The 20,013-nt window shown below is 43.8% G+C and overlaps 1 protein-coding gene across 1 annotated transcript; it reads left to right on the top strand.

Moving 5' to 3' along the window:
* The first annotated feature begins 1,015 nt into the window (after positions 1–1,015).
* On the top strand, positions 1,016–19,424 carry npepl1 (aminopeptidase like 1). Its single transcript, XM_080727641.1, has 12 exons — positions 1,016–1,235; positions 3,682–3,867; positions 4,539–4,712; positions 6,086–6,175; positions 9,226–9,307; positions 9,443–9,585; positions 13,595–13,672; positions 14,508–14,608; positions 15,610–15,733; positions 16,426–16,602; positions 17,544–17,654; positions 18,354–19,424. Exons 1-12 carry the CDS (start codon positions 1,086–1,088, stop codon positions 18,516–18,518), a joined length of 1,581 nt encoding a protein of 526 aa, XP_080583767.1. The 5' UTR covers positions 1,016–1,085; the 3' UTR covers positions 18,519–19,424.
* The last annotated feature ends 589 nt before the right edge of the window (positions 19,425–20,013 follow it).

Here is a 20,013-nt window from a genome sequence, read left to right as displayed (position 1 = left end):
AAATGTAACATACTTGCGCACTCTGCTGGCGCAAGTACCTCCTGGGGGATCCCGAGGTGTTCCCAGGCCAGTGTGTAGATATAATCTCCCCATCAGGTCATTGATCTGCCCAGCCGTGCCCCGGGGTCTCTTCCCAGAGGGACGTGCAACTCCCTAGGGAGACACTCGGAAGGCATCCGTACTAGATGCCTGAACCACCTAAGCTGACTCCTTTCCAAGTCGCACCGCTCACTTCGCACGGGTGTGATTTTTTTAACAAGCAATAGAGGTTCGAGGTTGCTGCGCGCTATACATCGCACCGCCAATCCGACCGATATGTCTGAATCATATTCATCTTATTCCTGGCCCCGCCTCCGGCTTCCTGTTCATATCCTGAAAGAGGCTCTATGTGATATGTGAATGTGATACATTATGAGCTTGCTGATCTGCTATTTTCAAATGTAAATGTAAAGTAGTAAAACTGGGTCTAATTGTTTCTATGGGCTAATTCTCATAGACCTGGCTGCTTAAGGACTTGAGACGCAGCTCTAGAGTCAGAGTGACGTGCCTATATATGGACTTATCGGGTTTGTTTATGGTTATGTCAGAATGACGTGGCTGTGGTCCATCCACCCGCCCATTAGCCAGCCAGTGGCTTATGTGACCTCTCCTTCTTCACACCATCCTAGCTTCCTCACCACCAGACCAGCAGCCAGTGACATCCTCTCCTTCTTCACACCAACACCATCCTTTCTGCTAGCATCTTAGTTTAGCTTCCTCACCACCACCACCACCACCAGCAGCTGCGGCCAGGATATTCTTATAAACTATAAAACGTAGACCCATTGAAACACCTGTGTTGGTCCTCAACATGGCCGTTTAGGACTACAAATGCAACCCATGAATTCCCAACCTGTGGAGGGCAGCAATGTGCCGCAAGGCATCCAGTCTGGGCGTAAACCTACAAGAAGAAGACCACCAGCAGCTAGTGACGTGATTGTCCTCTCCTTCTTTACACCATCCTTCCTGCTAGCATCTTAGCTTAGCTCCTTCACCACCAGCACCAGGCATTGCAGGCAGGCAGGAGGAACTTAGGAAGGGAGAAGATGGCGAACGTGCAGCTGGACTTCCAGGCTGCCGCCGGGGACTCGGAGCCCCAGAGCCGGCCCGTGCTCATCGTGGGCCGGCAGAGCAACCTGCAGCAGCTCGACTGGAGCCTGTTCCAGGGGAAACTGCAGCCTGCCGTTAGCAAAGAGGTGACCGTTGGTTTATTCCTAATAACACACTGACTGTTACAGCAGAATGAATGGATTGCAGTGTCAGAGGCTAGCATTAGCCGGCTAAGAGCAGACACATCGAAAGAGCGAGACTTCCCCTTATATTGTGTAACTGTGTATATACATATGCAGTGGTTCTCTAACTTTTTACATTTCAAGGACCCCCATAACTGTTGAGAGTGTACACACTACACATGCATGGAACCAAATAGAAACGAAAGGGTCCATTTGGTTCCATGCGTAGGCATGTAGCCTACACTCTCAGAGTTGCATTTTGATTGATTGAATTGATTGATTAGAAGTTTGCATAGGAAAAGGTACATTTTCATGACAGGACAGTTCACTGGTACAAGGTCAACTAAAAGGATAAACACCTCAAAAAAGCTTTGGGCTTGTTTCAATTGGGGTCTTTTTTTTAACTCATATAACATAGAATGACAGACACATAATACACAGAACATATAAGATTGATTGATTGAATACTTTATTAGCAGTTCTCATAGGAAAAGTGCAGGACAGTACAGTGCAGTGATACAAGGTCTGCTAATAGGATTTAAACCCAAGAAAGCACTATGGCTTGTGGGGTCCTTTGTACTCAATTCATTGAGACAGACAAGTGAAGTGTCCATTTGGACTCCCCATAATTCTGAGTGTAAAAATTGAACCATCAATTTGTACACTGTTTATATCATTGATTTTAAGTATAAAACCTGTAATGTCAAGTTAAGAGAGAAAATACCATCAGCTGAGTTTTTTTTAATCGTTTGATTGAATACTTTATTAACAGCTTGCAAAAAGTGTACAGTGGTACATTAAAACATTACTTGTAGATGCAGTAGTCAATGCAATGTGGTGTATTGAATTGAAACTTGATCATGAACAAACAAACCAAGAGACCTGTAGTCTATAAAGTAAAGTGCACATGATCATCTGTGCTCTCCAGGCTAAAGGGTGCAGAAACACTATAGTGTTGTTCTTTTTATTATCCCAAATATGCCTACTGCAGCATAATTACACAGGCACACACAGGCATGTGACTGTGTATGGCCAGAGTCAGACAGACAGCATGATTTCCTCTTTTTATAGTGGGAATTAAAAACACTTAACACGTAACTTAAAAAGCTGTCAAAAGTATTGTAGTGGAGTAAAAAGATAAAATAAAAGTACAATATGTGTCTCTGTTCTGGAGTTGTATGTGTAAAGTGTCATAAAAAAGTAAAGGCAAAGTAACTCAAATTTGTGCTTAGTTACTTTACAGCACCGGTAAAGTGTTTAATTTCATTAAGAGGGCACTGCCGTTCAGTGATGATAATGACATTGTAAAGAGCTTTGGCTAATTGGATACGATCATGGAAGACCTTTGGTACTTTGTGTGACATATTGAGTTCCTTCCTTGCTCAAAGTCCTTGCAGGTTGGTGGTTACGTAACTAAGGCTATGGAGCTACGGTCTATAAAGAGGGGTGTGCGTTGCATTCAGTAGAGGTCAACTCAAAGTCTGCTATGTCACTCAGGTTCTCAACTTTGGGTCCTTAAACAGGTCTGTAAAAGTCTACAACATAATGGATCAATAGATTGAGGGTCCCCACCCAGAGATGAAAAATAAAAAAAAAGTATACATTAATAAACTATGTCAGTCCGTGACCTGATGGTTATCAAACTGGGGGTCCTTGAAACGTAATGTAAAAAAAATGTTGAGAGTCACTGTCTTAGCAATCCAAAGGCCATGGTTCCATCATGCTCCTTGCAGTATTACTTTACAAATTACCAATTAATCTATGTGTGAATGATGCTACCGGGAGTAAATTATTTTAACTTGGTTTTCCGTGATAAAGGCTGTTGTCGATGACTGTAGTGTGACAGGGGTGAACTGATAGTGTTGACTTTTGTATCGTCTTATCTTGTTAATTAATTATAGCCTGCCATGGTGCCACCTTTATTAGGCTGGTTCGTGTTGGCTCAAATTGAATGAAGATGGTACTATTCAAAGACGTTTTTTATAACTTGGTAGGCAGTGTTTTCCTTCCAGCCTTTCTGGGATATGGGAATAGTATCATCTTTATTCGACTCGGAACTAACATAGCGGCACAGTTACCTGACCTGGCCACAAGGGAAAATAATCAAACATTAAATAAGCACGTCAAAGAAAAGATTAAAAAAATCATACTGTGAGGTGAGCGCCAAGCGGTGCTATTTATTTCATTTAACCGTCCCGTGAAGCTTGGCTAATGTGACCCTGGGCGAGTGGGCGTGCAACAAACTTTGAGCGATTTGTGCCAAGATGTAGGCCAGATGTAGGCCACGCTTCAGAGCCCAGACAAAGCCAGATGTTGGAGCTCAAAATAAAGGATCAAGATAATTTATACATATAGCAACAACAGATACAGTAATAAATGTAAACAAAGTTCTCTCAATGTGTTTCAACAGGTTTGGCAGGCGGCTCTCAGTGGCCTGAACCCCAACCCTACGGACAGCTGCCCTCTGTACCTGAACCATGCCACGGTGGCAGCGCTGCCCGCGCGGGTCAGCCGGCACAACAGCCCCTCCTGTGCCCACTTTGTTTCCCGCCTGGTCCGGACCTGCCTGCCCGCAGGGAACACCCGCTGCATCCTGGTCAGGCTCTGCTCCTCACAGTTAGAGAGATACCGATTCAGATACCCCTGTCACAATTATTACATAAACCAATTTCCAGGATTCCCACGGTCATGAAATTCCTGGAAATATTTTGAAATTAGAAAAATATTTTTCCAGTACTGGAAAGTTTTGGTATTGATCAAGGGTCCTGGAAGGTCCTGGAAAAAATAGCTATGCATTGTCTTTGGTTATTGATTTTGTAAATACCTCTGAAATGACAAATTAAACATTGGCCAAATTGTCAAATATTGGAGGCAGAAATTGTTTGCGAGGCGTTGTGAGCATGTAGATCGGCTATTTTCACAATAGAAACGTGTTTTACTAAATTCCTCAACTCTTAGTGCTCGTCAGGGTGCCGGGTCCCCAGTTAAAATATGATTATTTCGGGGGTCACAGCCTGAAAAGGTTGAGAACCACTGGCATACACTACCTGTCTTTGGGCATTGCGCATAGGGGTAAGCGACTTGTTATTGAGCTGAATTATTGTTATATAGTCCTGGAAATTGGGTTAAATATTCTGGAAAAGATTTGGAAATTAATTGGTAAAAATGTGTGGGAACCCTGTACATAATCCAATTTCTTTGGTCACAATAATTGTAACATTGCCATTTTCATAACGTCCCATCCTTACTCTCCTATCCTCTCCACAGATGGTTTGTGAGCGCTCCGATGTGTTTGCGTCTGGCTGCGCCATCGCCCGGGCCTTCCCCATCTTCTCGCGCCGCTCGTCCTCCTCTCGCAGCAGGGCCGAGAAGAAGCTGGTGACCGTGGAGTTTGTGGTGGTGGGCGAGGACAGCAGCCCTCTGGGCCTCAAAGAACTGGAGGTAAGATCAGCTCAGTGAGGGAGAGCGAGTGCATTATCCTGCATTGGCAACAGCCGGCAATCAAGATAAAAATCTTTACGACGTCCCATTGGTCCAAAGGTACCTAGCTCTAACCTTAACCTCAGTAAAACTATGCCTAAACCTAAACCTAACCCCACCATCGGGCGACGATGCCTGCCGCGGCTGTTTTCGGCAGCTGCCGGTCCTACTGCCGGCAGTTACCGGCAACGCTGCGTGGCTGCCGGTCCGTGTGGCGGTGCCTGCCGCAGCTGTTGTCGGCAGTTACCGGCAACGTCTGACTCGTCTGACGCCGGTTCCGGAGGATGCACTCGCTCCTTCTGAGCTCAGCCCGGCTCTGCTGTGGATGTTGACTTAGGGCTTTGCCGACAGGCTTGATTTTTCGCATGGGAAAAACAGACAATTTCTTTTTTTTTAATAGAAACCAATGATTCTTTATGACCTCATGCACACCTGCTCATGCACACCTGCTCCGAATTTGCCGTGCGGCAAGTGGCTGCGGCTGTGCGTTTTTTTCCTGATCGAACCCAGTTCGATCTGTGCGTCTTTTCGCATACGGTAAAAACTCATTGACTCCTTTTATGACTCCTTTTTGGATTCCACACCAAATCCATGCGTTTTAATCATACAGCAAATGGAAAAAATGCAACAGGCCTGTGTGCAAAGCCCTTTATCATCAAAAGCATCAAAGGGGCACGGTGGTGCAGTGGTTAGCACTTCGAAGGTCCTGGGTTTGATTCCCGCCGGGGGAAGCTGTGGGCGCTGGGGGCGTGTTCCTCCATCCGCGTCATCAGCACCCACACCCTAGGTGGGGTTGGCGATAGGGCCTTTCTGTGGTGAGTTTGCATGTTCTCCCCGTGTCTCCTTGGGCATAGGCCCTCACACAAAAACATGCAGTAGTCCTGGTTTCTATACTACCTCCCCCTAGCCAGCCGGGTGCTCCCCAATGTCCCCTGGCGCGGCAGGGGGAGAGCGGAAACCAGGACTACAGGTTAGGTAGTCACCGGGTGAGAAAAATGGGTTGCAAAAAACGTGGGATAAAAAACATTTAAAAAAAAAAAAAAAAGCATCAAAGGTAGCAGATCCACAAGCTTGAAACGTGGCGTGAAGCGACATGTTTTGAGCTTGAAGATCTGCTTGTACTGTAGATATGCATTTGAATTTGCATCCTGCAAGTCTCTCATATCATAACCACATATAAAGTTATTAATCACCACCTACGCTTTATATTCCTCATCATATGACAAAATAGCTGATCTGCAAGCTCACGATACAACCTTCTGTGAGCTTGTAGATCTGCTTTTGATTTTTGAAAGAGATTCCCAAAACGTTAAGTCTTTGTTTTGTTGTGTCAGTGTCTTTCCAACGCAGCAGATGGAGTGAGACTGGCAGCTCGGATTGTGGACACACCCTGCAATGAGATGAACACTGACCACTTCTTAGCTGTGAGTCAAACTGTGTGTGTGTGTGTGTGTGTGTGTGGGGGGGGGGGGGGGGAGGGGGGCCGGCGGGGCTGTCACACTTATTATAGAGCATCGCAGTTGAAGCCCCACCCCGTCTTCACTCTGGTGTCGGAAGCGTTTTCCCCATTCATTTCTTCCATAGACATTTCATAAAGTATTTATTTAAAAGTGTTTAAGCCTCGGACAAAGCCACCTCGGCTGGAGAGGAATCATGACAATATTCAATTTTTTTTTAATGCAACAATTGATTAGAAAGTTGAAAAAAGGGCAGGGTACAACTGTGTACATAATTATTTTTAAAATAGCGGAAACTACACTCCCAGAATGCATTGCGAATGACACTTGTTTCCTGAAATATAGCCCTTAAATCACGCTCAGTTTAGTTATCCAGGCCACCATATGAACTGACATGCAGTGATTGTCATCTCTGTGGACGCTCTTATTGCCATCTTTAACACAGTGCATCATATTTGTAAAAGAAAGACACTCGCTGACGGAGTTCTGCTGAAGTGCAATAATCTGCCGGGCAGACAGGGAGCAGTAGCTACTTCCGCGGTAACCGCAAGATATGTGAAAGAAGAAGAAGCTAGACCAATCACAGACGTCGATTTCACCGGATGTACATGTTTAGCAGTATGGGAAATGCAGTTCTTCTCCGTGCGATCTTGATTAAAACGGGTCCATGCTCAAGCTCCCTCAGCCCTATGTTCCCTCAGCCTTATGTTCCCTCAGCCTTATGTTCCCTCAACCCTATGTTCCCTCAGCCTTATGTTCCCTCAGCCCTATGTTCCCTCATCCCAAAATAGGACCCTATGTTCCCTCAGCCCTATGTTCCCTCAGACCAAAAATCTCATTCCCCCATGGCATTGTTTCCGACGTCTCATTGTTCTGACGCCCCATTCGTCCGATGATGGTGAATGCTAACCTAGTGAATGCTAATCTGGTGAATGCTAACCTGCCGACGCTGTTGAATACTAACCTGGTGAATACTAACCTGGTGAATGCTGAGCTGCCAACGCTGGTGTATGCTAATCCGTGAATTCTGACCTGCCGACACTGGTGAATGCTAACCTTTTGAATGCTGGTGAATGCTAACCTTGTGAATGCTGACCTGCCGATGCTGGTGAATGCTAACCTGGTGAATGTTAACCTGAAGAATGCTAACTCTTTATATGCCCATATATGGAGATCCCTGATGTCATCATTATTAAGGCCATATCTGTGAATGCATGGGTAACAGGGATCTCCATATATGGGTAACTGGTCCAATATATATTAATAAAGGATAACATAAATTAAAAGTTCACATATGGGTATTCCCAGATGATGCCCTGTTAGGGGAACCACACCAACAGAATCCATATATGGCCAACACTGGTGGCCAAGACAGATGGCGTGACCTTGCCCAGTAAGACGCCCTTAATGGGACATCGGAACAATGAGATGTCGGACCAATGCCGTGGCACCGTCTATTTTAGGCTGAGGGAACATAGGGCTGAGGGAACATAGGGTCTATTTTTGGGTTGAGGGAACATAGGGCTGAGGGAACATAGGGTCTATTTTGGAATTGAGGGAACATAGGGCTGGGGGAAACATAGGGTTGAGGGAACATAGGGTATAATAAATTGTTAGGGAGTGAGGGAACATAGGGCTGAGGGAACATAGGGCTGAGGGAACATAGGGTTGAGGGAACATAGGGCTGAGGGAGCTTGAGCATGACCCCGATTAAAACGTGTTTTTACTAAAACTAGAGTGATTGCATACATACTCGGGGGTTCTACAGGAGCATATAGAACCATTTTACAACCACCAGCCTAGTGGTAAGTGTACATTGAATTTCGACGACTTTGTGACTGATAATGAAAAACCCTATGGTAAATATGAATGGCCAGCTTGCTTCCGACACCTCACTGCGATGCTCTATATAATCGTCTAATCCCAATTATTTGACATACTGTAATCGCAATTGTCATAATTGTTTCCATGTTGAAAAACTTTCATATTTTCAAACATTTTACAAAATTGTGGAAATGGCAGATCTACAAGCTGGGGTGATAGTGCATGCACTAATAGAGTCCGCAACACTGATCTACAAGCTCAAGCGTTCAGAATTCAGCTGCCAGCGTGCTCACCCGTACCAGACGCTGGCAGCACATCACCCTCACCCTTAAACGCCTCCACTGGCTCCCGGTCAAGTTCCGTATCACATACAAACTGCTCCTCCTCACCTTTAAAGCCCTCCATGCCCAAGCCCCACAGTACCTGTCAGACCTCCTCAAGGACTACTCCCCGGAGCGGAATTTGAGATCGGCTGACCTGGGGCTCCTCACTGTCCCTCCCAGCAAAAAGCGGACCCTTGGGGATAGAGCCTTCAGTGTGGCTGCCCCAACCCTCTGGAACTCCCTCCCCATAGCGATTCGCCAGTTGCCAACACTGAACTCTTTTAAATCCGCACTGAAGAGACACTTATTCATTCAGGCTTTTGAAAGGCGCTATATAAATTCAAGTTATTATTATTATTATTCACAACGCGTGTCCTTTTTTAAGTATAAAGTTGTCAAATATGTCAGACATTTCTTTGTATATTTATTTAGGCTATGTGTCATATCTGCCATGTGCAATTGAGTGACAATTCATCGTCATGTAAAATGTCATTCATAATCGTGTGTGTGTGTGTGTGTGTGTGTGTGTGTGTGTGTGTGTGTGTGTGTGTGTGTGTGTGTGTGTGTGTGTGTGTGTGTGTGTGTGTGTGTGTGTGTGTGTGTGTGTGTGTGTGTGTGTGTGTGTGTGTGTGTGTGTGTGTGTGTGTGTACAGGTTTATTACTATGTGAGGACCAAATGTCCCCACAAGTATAGTAGAATTGGAGAAATAGACATTGTGGGGACCAAATAGTAGGTCCCGACAACGGTTGGGGATAGAGGTTAGGGTAAGGCCACAGGAAATGAATGGAAGTCCCCACAAAGATGTAATGTCCCCACAACCTATGAAAACTAAGCTAGCTAGCTGTGTGTGTGTGTGTGCGTGTGTACAGGAAATCAAGGCAGTGGGGACTGAGCTGGGCATCACTCCAGTGATTATCCGTGGAGAGGAACTGAAACAACAAGGTTTTGGAGGTACCGTTTACATTTCTGACTAATGAAGTATTCATTCAATCAATCAATCTGTCTCTCATTGTGGTGATGTCTCTTTTCTCCATCTTATTAATACTATCTCTTATTGTGTTGTGCTCTCTCCTCTCCCCCCGTCAGGTATTTACGGAGTAGGCAAGGCAGCCGTTCATCCCCCTGCACTTGCAGTCTTGAGTCATACACCAGATGGCGCCACTCAAACCATTGCATGGGTGGGGAAGGGCATCGTCTACGACACTGGCGGCCTCAGCATCAAAGGAAAGGTAGGATGGGGGGGAAGACACACCTTCTGATTAACACGTAGAGAGGCGACTTTGGGCATAATGAGTACCAGTTTTTCTCAATGGAGAATAAAATGTGGTCATCTTTGAATCGCCTCATATAAGCATTGTGGTCCAAAAAGAAACAATATACAGTCTGTTTATGGCAAAAATGTAACAGCAGTGGTGACGTTAGCGTTTTCTCGCCGTCAGTTGATTCTTCACATCCATATGAGTCAAACCGCCGGGATCATTTGTATAATTTTGGAACAGTTTGACGAGATATTAAACGCGTCTGTGGGAATTCCGAATGGGGGGGGGGAACCCAGGTACGATGTGTAAATGGTGTCCGAGTTTGGTGCTCTATAACAGTGGTTCTCAACCTGTGGGTCAGGACCCCCAGGGGGGTCCCCAAATTATTTTGGGGGGTCCCCAGATGATTAACTTAATGTGCAACATTGTTTTCTCACTCGTGTTATACAAAATGTAATGCATCAACTCTTAGTGCTTTTCAGGGTGCGCGGGTCCCCTTCAAATATGATTATTTTGGGGGTCAAGGCCTGAAAAAGTTGAGAACCACTGCTCTATAACACATTCATTGTCTAATCAAGCCAGTTGTAACAATTTAGCATCTGTACATGTTATCTGTGCTTTTCAGGACCGGTTTGAGGGCAGTTGGTTTTGACTGTTGTTACTGTGAGAGTTGATGGTGACTGAGTCACATTAAAGTGTTAATAGTAGAGGAGCCTATCAATTTTTGTAATTTTGGAATGATAATTTTTGGAGACATGTATATCTTCATTCTTGGGGTTCTCACAATGCCAAAAAAACATGTCTTCAATTTTTCTTTTTGTGTTTAGCATGTGTAATTTGCATAATTAGCCAATTAATTGCCAAAAACAGTAAATGGCAATAACTTTGCTTCTGGGTAACTTATAAAGGTGATCTAAGAGTCTAAGTCCATGTTTGTGAGGTCCAGAAACTCATCTGTTACCATTGTGAAGTCATACAACCTTTCCTAATTAGCATAATTAGCATAAATTACGCAAAAACGAGGTGAAAATAAGCTAATTGCTGCATTTCTTTGTTTTAGTCAACTTTGAAAGCTTCTCACAGACTCTAAGATGTATGTTTACAAGTCCAGGAATTATTATTATCCTATACATGAATCATGCAACCTTTTGTCTGTGTAATAATTATGTAATAATCACACCGAAACCAGAAATAGCTATATTTATTTATATATCCCTCATACAAAATAAAGAACAATATGAGAAATGGTCACAGAATTATCAGATCGTTTATACTAATACAGTATGTACAGAAAGTTGTGGGTTAGGTACGTGGTCCTGATACCATACCAGCCTGGTAATGGGCACGGGCAATGGCTTGATGTAATGCTCCTTGTGTAGGTGGCAGCTTCTCTGCTTCCAATTGTTTCTTTGTGAATAACCTCCACCTGAGTTCACCAACATCCACAAGATTTGTACCGGGCTCGTACAGCTGGCAAACAAATGCTTCAATCTTTTTTTCTGTGTCAGAACTGAGCTTTTTTGAAGTACCTAGAGTAGCAAATGCAGATACCACCTCCACAGGACACCGGTTTAGGGCTTGCCAACAGGTTAACTTTCCCTTTCCAGCAAAATGGCCTGTCTGGTCAGCTCCAGAGAAGGCATGGAACCCTGGTAAGGCTGAAGTCCTCGTTTTACCCAGTGCCTGCACTACTGGCTCCAGTGAGATGATACGTTTTTTGTTTCCCACACCGGTGATGAAATAGGTATCCTTGCACAGCTGATTGTACCGTCGGATTGCAAGAACAAAGACATCAGTGTCCGGGGACTCAATGTAGAGCTGTGTTGCCCTCTTCAGACAGCAGGCTGTGCAGGATTATCCTTGTGTCAGCCTCTTCCTGTGAGCTGTGGAGATGTTTTACATCGATAGAGTTTGAGTGGACATCTTGCCTTGACGTGATTATGAAAACGTTGGGTTTCCCCTGGAAGTGTAGGAGGGCTTTCTTAGCAAGATAGACAGTCAGCTCATCTTTGGTGTGGATACCTGACAAGAACTGTTTTTCAGACACCTTCCCTATTGGTGTGTTGTCTTCCACATGACAAGTGGTAGGGGGCTTGCCACCCTGGCGTCGCTTACGCGTGGCCTCCTTCAGTGAAGATGCAATATCATAGCGGTCAAATACTACATGGGTCTCACTATGTTCTTTGGTCTTCCTGTCCACTATGGCTATGAAGTGGTCAGCCCACTGGGAACATATCTTGATCCATGATGGCTTTCCCATTGCCTGTACCAATGCCATTCCATCTATGACAGTTACACTCTTAGATGGCAGGGGACAACTGTCAGTGGCAGCACTCTGTAGTTGCTGATCAACACCAACGTCACCAGTCCTCTTCTCATTCTGCAGCTCCTCGAGAATGCTTGCTCTTGTCTGTGCAGGGCCGAAGCTCACCAGTCACTGTGAAGAGAGCACGTGGTTTGGCAGTGAACTCGTGCTGGCCAATGGCTTCTTTGAGGTTGATCTCTGAACGTGATCGAGCAACAATCAGCATTCGAGCAAACAATGACCTGTCATCCTTCAATTCCACCACCTGGTCAGCGATCTTATGTGTTTCACAACTTTTCCTGCACTCTTCCACATCTTCAGTTGAACCTTTTTCATTCTGGCCCAGACACTGACTTCATTTTTGTTATTGCGTGCTTTCACAAAAGCAACATAGTTCTGCTGGCCAATTTCGTCTTGGCTGCATACATCTTTCTCCACGTGGGGTGGCATCACAACTTTTGTGATGATATTGGGTAGGTCTTTGCCATCATATGTTAGAGGATTCAAAGATGACTTGATCACATGCTTCAATCGAAGTACATTCTTTTCCTGCCTTGTCCAGACAGCAATGGACAAGTCATGGTGCTCCTTTTGTGTAGCTGTTTGTGTGCCAGCCATCTGGCATGCTTCTTCAGCAAGTCTACTCAGCTCTGGTGCTGTCAAGAAGAACCTTTCCCTAGCACTAGCATTCTGAGTAATGCCCACAATGCCTCCAGTGACCTTCATGATGCGAGTGATGTGCTCAAGGGCATGATCCACCCCAATGGTGCAGAATGGTATCTGATTTTTATTGACAGTGAACTGCCCATCCATAAATTCTTGGTATATCTCTGGATCTGTGGTCTGCAGGGCCTTCATTTCTGCTAGGTAGACTGGAACCAACCGGGCATACTTCTGCTTGTCATGAGCAAAGAAGTATTTGCATAGCTCATCCAGGGAAGAAAGATGAAGTTCCCAGAGGCCATCACGGGTAGCACGCATGAAAGTGTATCAGTAACACCATTTCAATAACTATGATTAGCTTTATCAGCTGTGATCCCTCACAGCTGAAGCACAGTTGCTTGACTCATTATGACAAGAATTAATCTATGGATATACTAACAGAAAAAGAAACAGGTAATTTCCTACTTTCAGACTAATTAATAAATCATGTATGCAGATTGTACTAATGACAAAAGGTTGCATGATTTACTTACATCAGGATAGGAATTTCTGGACATGTAAACATACTCAATTAGTCAATAAGAGTCTCAGATTATCTCTCCAAAGTCAGCTAAATGTGAAAAATGAAGCGATTTCCTGATTTTCAACTCGTTTTTGTATAATTTAAGCTGATTATGCTAATTATGAAAGGTTGTATGACTTCACAATGGTAACATATGAATTTCTGGACCTCACAAACATGGACTTAGACTCTTAGATCACCTTTATAAGTTACCTAGAAGCAAAGTTATTGCCATTTCCCGTTTTTGGCAATTAATTGGCTAATTATGCTAATTACACATGCTAAACCCAAAAAGAAAAATTGAAGACATGTTTTTTTTGGCATTGTGAGAACCCCAAGAATGAAGATATACATGTCTCCAACAATTATCATTTCAAAATTACGACCAGCAGAATCACTTGATTGGCTCCCCCACTATAAGTGTTCATTGTGTGTTTTTTCTTTTCTAGACGACAATGCCAGGGATGAAGAGAGACTGTGGTGGAGCAGCAGCCATTTTGGGAGCCTTCAAAGCCACTATAAAGCAGGTGCAACTAAACTTAACCCTTTTCTCTGCTTATTTCCTCCTTTAAATATGGCTTAGGTTTACTTTAAAGCTGCATTGTGTGACATACCGTGGCCCTGTGGGGCTTTTGTACCGATTAGGAGAGGGGTCTTCAACGTTTTCTCAGGCCAAGGACCCCTAATAGCTGGGAGAGAGATAACGCATGCTGGGACCCCCACATAGTGAATCAGTGTTGGATCATTTAACCACTTAAACCAGGGGTGGCCAAAAGGTAGATTGTGATCTACCAGTAGATCACAAAGGCTGTGCAGGTAGACCATATAACATGCCCCTAATATAAAGGGAAATGATTATAAACAAAAATCACAAAACCCCTCATTTTGGCATCTGTCACTTGAATTAAGGTGACTTGACTTGCCTGTGAGCTCCCTTCACTGGTTCTAAAGTAGGCAAACCCCCACTTTGGTTTCAAGTCAGTAGCATTACAAAGAACCCAAAAACCTTTCACTTCCATTTCCCATTTCAAGTGTGTTTGTATCACTTCCATTTCCCTTTTCAAGTGTGTTTGTATCACTTCCATTTCCCATTTCAAGTGTGTTTGTATCACTTCCATTGTCTTATATGTAACGCCAGTGCCGCTACTATTCCAAAGCCCCCCAGGTAAATTTTTTTGGGGTGGGTAGATCATGTCGAGCTGGTCATTTTAAAAGTAGCTCTCCAGTCAAAAAAGTGTGGGCACCCCTGACTTAAACCCTCAGTACTTTGTAAACCTTCCCTTTAGCCGAAAATTGCCTGAACTTGTAGATCTGCTAATTGCCATGTATGACATTCGGCTTCTGCTTTTGCGTTGCTTCCAGGGATTCAAGGACAATCTCCACGCCGTGTTCTGCTTGGCAGAGAATGCAGTCGGACCCACCGCCACACGACCCGATGACATCCACACCATGTACTCTGGAAAGTAAGTATGAGACCTGATGACATCCACACTATGTACTCTGGAAAGTAAGTATGAGACCTGATGACATCCACACCATGTACTCTGGAAAGTAAGTATGAGACCTGATGACATCCACACTATGTACTCTGGAAAGTAAGTATGAGACCTGATGACATCCACACCATGTACTCTGGAAAGTAAGTATGAGACCTGATGGCATCCACACTATGTACTCTGGAAAGTAAGTATGAGACCTGATGGCATCCACATTATGTATTCTGGAAAGTAAGTATGAGACCTGATGACATCCACACCATGTACTCTGGAAAGTAAGTATGAGACCTGATGGCATCCACATTATGTATTCTGGAAAGTAAGTATGAGACCCGATGACATCCACACTATGTACTCTGGAAAGTAAGTATGATACCTGATGACATCCACACTATGTACTCTGGAAAGTAAGTATGAGACCCGATGACATTATGAGACCCGATGACATCCACACCATGTACTCTGGAAAGTAAGCATCTCCATGGTGGTTTACCATAATGTCTACAGTGTGTGTTAGGAGGACAATCACAAACATAGTGTAATCAATCACACAAACAAGTCCTTTTAAAACAGAACAGTACAGATTAACACTGTGTTTAATCCCTTTAAAACCTGGAAATATACAAGCTTGCAGAGTTGCACCGAGTGCTGCGTTGTAAGCTTGTAGATCTGCTACTTTTGAAAAATCTTGAATTCTTTTGAAAATCTTTGAATATATATATTTTAAAAGGGAACATTTGTAAATCAAATATTTGCCTCTGGGGTGGTCCCTGGAACAACATATTTTGAGATGGGGCTCCGTGGCCAAATGCATGTAATTTTGGGGGCCCTTGACATGAAAAGGTTTGAGAACCACTGATTTAGAAGAAGGATTTAGACGACATTTATAGAATCGGGTCAACATATTCAAAGACTTGCACACATTTTCACGATTTTTCAAAAAAGGCCAACACTGTTTAATCCCACAGAACAGTAGAGATCAACAACACGGATGCAGAAGGCAGGCTGGTGCTCTCAGACGGAGTGGTTTACGCCAGCAAAGACCTGAGTGCTGACATCATCCTGGACATGGCAACGCTCACAGGGGCACAGGTGGGTGAAGGGTTAACTCACTGAACCTGTGTGTGCCATGTGAGACCCAGAGATTGTTTTATGGTGTAAATCAGGGGTCACGTTTTCAGGCCAACGACCCCTTAGTTGAGAGAGAGAGATGAAGCAGGGACCCCCACAACCTTTTCATACATTCCATATAGTTTAATCGTTTGACAGCACGATCATCAGTGTGTTTTGGATTCATGTAAATTGGTGTTTCAGATATTTAACCACTTGAACCGTCAATACTTAAAAAACCTGACCTTGCACTCTGAACCCTAGTGTCTATATTCTGAGAACTTTAGCCAAAAAATAGCTGATCTACAAGCCCACAACGCCTCGCGCTGCGAGGCATTGTGAGCTTGTAGATCGCTATTTTTGGCAAACAGGTTTGGTGTAGAGAGTGAAGGTCAAATTAACTAAGTATCGAAGGTCAAATTAACTAAGTATCGACAATTTAAGTGGTTAAATGTCTGAAAAAACACATTAACACGAATCCAACAGAGTGATGACAGTGCTTTCATGATATCGATGCAAATCTGCAACACAATTTTATACAATATGTAGTGGGGGACTGGGGGTCCCTGCTTTATCTCCCTCTCAGCTAAGGGGTCCTTGGCCTGAAAACCCATGCGTTAGACTATTTAATCATAAACTGAAAATGTAAAGTTCCTGTCTGGTGTTTCCTGCAGGGCATTTCCACAGGGAAGTACCACTGTGCGGTGATGACCAACAGTGAGGAGTGGGAGGCGGCCTGTGTGCGCGCTGGGCGGAGCAGTGGGGACATGGCCCACCCTCTGGTCTACTGCCCCGAGCTGCACTTCAGCGAGTTCACCTCCGCTGTGGCCGACATGAAGAACTCTGTGGCCGTGAGTTGGAGGGCTGTCACAATTATAACATAATCGTCTAATCGTGATTATTTGACATTATCGCAATTATTTTGTCATAATCGTCATAATCGTGAATGTTGAAAAATGTTAGAAATAGTGGAAATAGCAGATCTACAAGCTCACAACGCGTCGCATCGCAACACGTTGTGAGCTTGTAGATCGGCTATTTCCACTATCAAAGTTATTTTTTAAGTAGTAAGTTGTCAAATATGTCAGTAATTTCTTTGCATATTTAGGTTATGTGTCATATCTACCATGTACAACTTCAAAGCCTAAAATCCAAACAGAAATGTAATTATCAACGACAAAAACACAATTAAATCGTTAATCGCCAATTATTTGAGTGACAATTAATCGTCATGTAAAATGTCATATCGTGACAGCCCTAACCAGCGATTGATTGAATACTTTATTTGTCAAAAATGATATGTAAACGGCAGGCAGTACAGTGAGACAGTAAGGCTAAAAAGGATGAACAGGAAAAGTCCTGGGGACTTGTTTCAATTCAAGTCAACTCATCGTCCCAAAGACAAAGTTGAAGACTAGAGACTGCGCCTTTTCTGTTGTAGCTCCTGAATTGTCGAACGAGCTACCTTTCCATATTAAAACGGCCCATACTGTTGAAACTTTTAAATGCCGCCTTAAGTCCCATTTTTATAGCGTTAAAAATGTACACAATAATTCATGTCATCAACAAATACGAACACTATGAGAGATTCAGCAAAAGAGATGCCTTGTGGTCTCATGATAGATGCTACTGCTTTTGTGTGAGACCATACTTTGATCAAGTAGTAGGGCATTCATTTACCAAAGAAAAACCCACAACAAGCTAGAATTATTTTCTGTGGGACTATAACCAATGACGACTGCTGTTTATTAATTTGCATTGTTTGTCCTGTTGTCTCCTTTGTGTGACACAGGACCGGGAGAACGCCCAGAGCTCCTGTGCAGGCCTCTTCATCGGTTCCCACCTGGGCTTCGACTGGCCCGGTGTGTGGGTGCATGTGGACATAGCCTCCCCTGTCCATGCTGTGAGTACCACCATCATACAGTACAGTGGTTCCCAACCATGTCTAGATCAGGGCCCACACTATATCTATCACAATCATTTGTTCATTCATTAGTTAGTTTGTCGTCCGGGTAGCTCAGCCGGTAGATCTCTCGCCCCAGACCACAAGGTCATGGGTTCGATCCCAGACACTGCCAACTCGGTGTATGAGTAGCACGGCAGGTACTGGGAGCTGATGGCTGGTGTTGTGTTCCACTTCAGCAATCCATCTCCCAGATGTATAGCGCACTGCGAAACGGTGATAAACTCCTGCACTCTGGCTGATATACCGACAATAAGCCTCTCTAACCTACTCACATACTTGGTTTGGTTGGTAATCAATTGTTTATTAGTAAGTTAGTGGGAGGAAAATTATACCCCATTTCTCCCTCAAAATGCAGAAATATACACCGGTGATCGATCTCCTCACATCACACCCATGTGGGGAGATGATGATGATAGACCCACATGATGTCTCAGAGGGTCAAATATCAGTATTTGATACCACGGGAAAGCCCAGGAAAGTTTGGGAACTACTGCTGATAGCAACAAGAACCCCAAAAGGGGTTCCCTTCCTAAATGGGTTGAAAGAAACGGGTAGAACTCCCCCTTAACTTGTGTTTTTCTACTGAGACCTGGCATCAATCAGATGGGCTGATCCTCTTTGTCTTGTCGTCACCAGGGAGAGCGAGCCACAGGCTTTGGCGTGGCTCTGCTCATGGCTCTGTTCGGTCAGGCTTCTGATGACTCCATGCTGAACCACGTGTCTCCTCTGACCCTCGCCAAGTCCAACTGGTCCGGGGACCAGCAGATGGAGAGGGACTGCAAGAGGAGGAGACTGGTGTAAAACAAACAGGCCTACTTGTCTACCAATAACTGCCACAACACACCCTCACTTCTTAATGCCAAGTTTTCCACATTTATGGTCCAACAGAGCAGTGCGACAGCCCAGAACTCTTGAGAGTTTACAAATGGAACCAAAATTTGGATTCCATTTGTAAACGGTCAAGAGATGACCGACCTCCCACTGAGCATTTATTCTGGCTATTAGACGTCTGAAATGTGTCTAAACAGCTGGGCCAAAAACGGGATCATAACTGGCCTAAAGTGAACGTTTTTTTGACGGCTCGGCTTGGATTAGACGTTGATTAGCTGTCTAATCTAAGCCTAGCCTTCCAAAAAAGCTTTCACTTTTAGACCAGCTATAACCCGATTTTAGATGGACGTCTAATAGTCAAGTCCGTTTAGAAGACGAGGACCCCTGAGGGTCCCGCTGCCTTGACCCCACTTTTTTTGAGGACCACTAGAATAGAATGTTAGAGGAATGTGTGTCAGTGCTGTTTGAACATCTGTGTGTTGTAATAATAAGTGCTGTAAGTGTTGGTTTGATTCAAATAAAACTAGATTGTGAAGTAACTTGTAGTGACTGAGCTGGTGAATCACATGATGGTAGAGAAACCTTGTCTGTCTTGACTATCTATGCCTTATTAACGCTTCAGCAGAAGAGTGAAATGTCGGCTGTTGCTCAATCAAAATGCATTTTCTTTTAATCGAATCGGTCATCTTTTCTTTTAGCCAAAGTGTAAATTAGTCTTTAGCTGTAAATGTGCACTGATCACCTTGCCCGACAATTCCGCACTTAAATGTATTTTTTCAAAGGATGCACTAGCTGTGAAATTGAAAGGAGCAGGTGTGGTGTGTGTCTCTTGTCTTGTTTGACTGACTGATTATTCGGCTGATATTTTATATTCAAGTGGTGATTGTTCATATTTGACCTTTTATGCACTTAAAGATGGGGCAATAAAGGTTTGACCTGCGGAAGCGATTTTGGATTCATAACTTCACTAGGTTAACTTAACACTACTGACAATATGTAGTGATCCAATGTGATAAGTTGGATATTTATTTCACTTGTGTATTGTCACTGTCGGGTAGAAACCTTGCATCCTTATTACATATTTTGTTTTTCCCTAAATAAATGTTATACTTAGTCGTAAATGTAGCTAAATTGGCAGATGTACAAGCTCACAAAGCTGCATGCCTGCATCACACTGACTCTTTGTGAGCTTGTAGATGGGATATTTATTGAAGATCTTTAAGATTTTAACGTCTATTGACTGACATGCTCCAAAAAAAGGGACACCAACGTTGAACGTGATCACGTCAGTGTGCGTTTTATAAAAATGTAATCAATGAAAATCATCAAGAGCTAGTATATTGGATGACTTAAAAAAAGATCCCAGTGTTTGTGACGTACAAGGTTAATGATTTATTTCCTATGGATTATTTTTTGCTCAACGGTAAATGTTGTAGAGTGACATTTTGATAATGGATACAGTATA

Source organism: Nannobrachium achirus (assembly GCF_963921795.1).
Source record: "Nannobrachium achirus genome assembly, chromosome: 6".
Classification (NCBI taxonomy): domain Eukaryota; kingdom Metazoa; phylum Chordata; class Actinopteri; order Myctophiformes; family Myctophidae; genus Nannobrachium; species Nannobrachium achirus.
The sequence above is the reverse complement of the archived record's forward strand: the minus strand, read 5'-3'. Positions and strand labels throughout refer to the sequence as shown.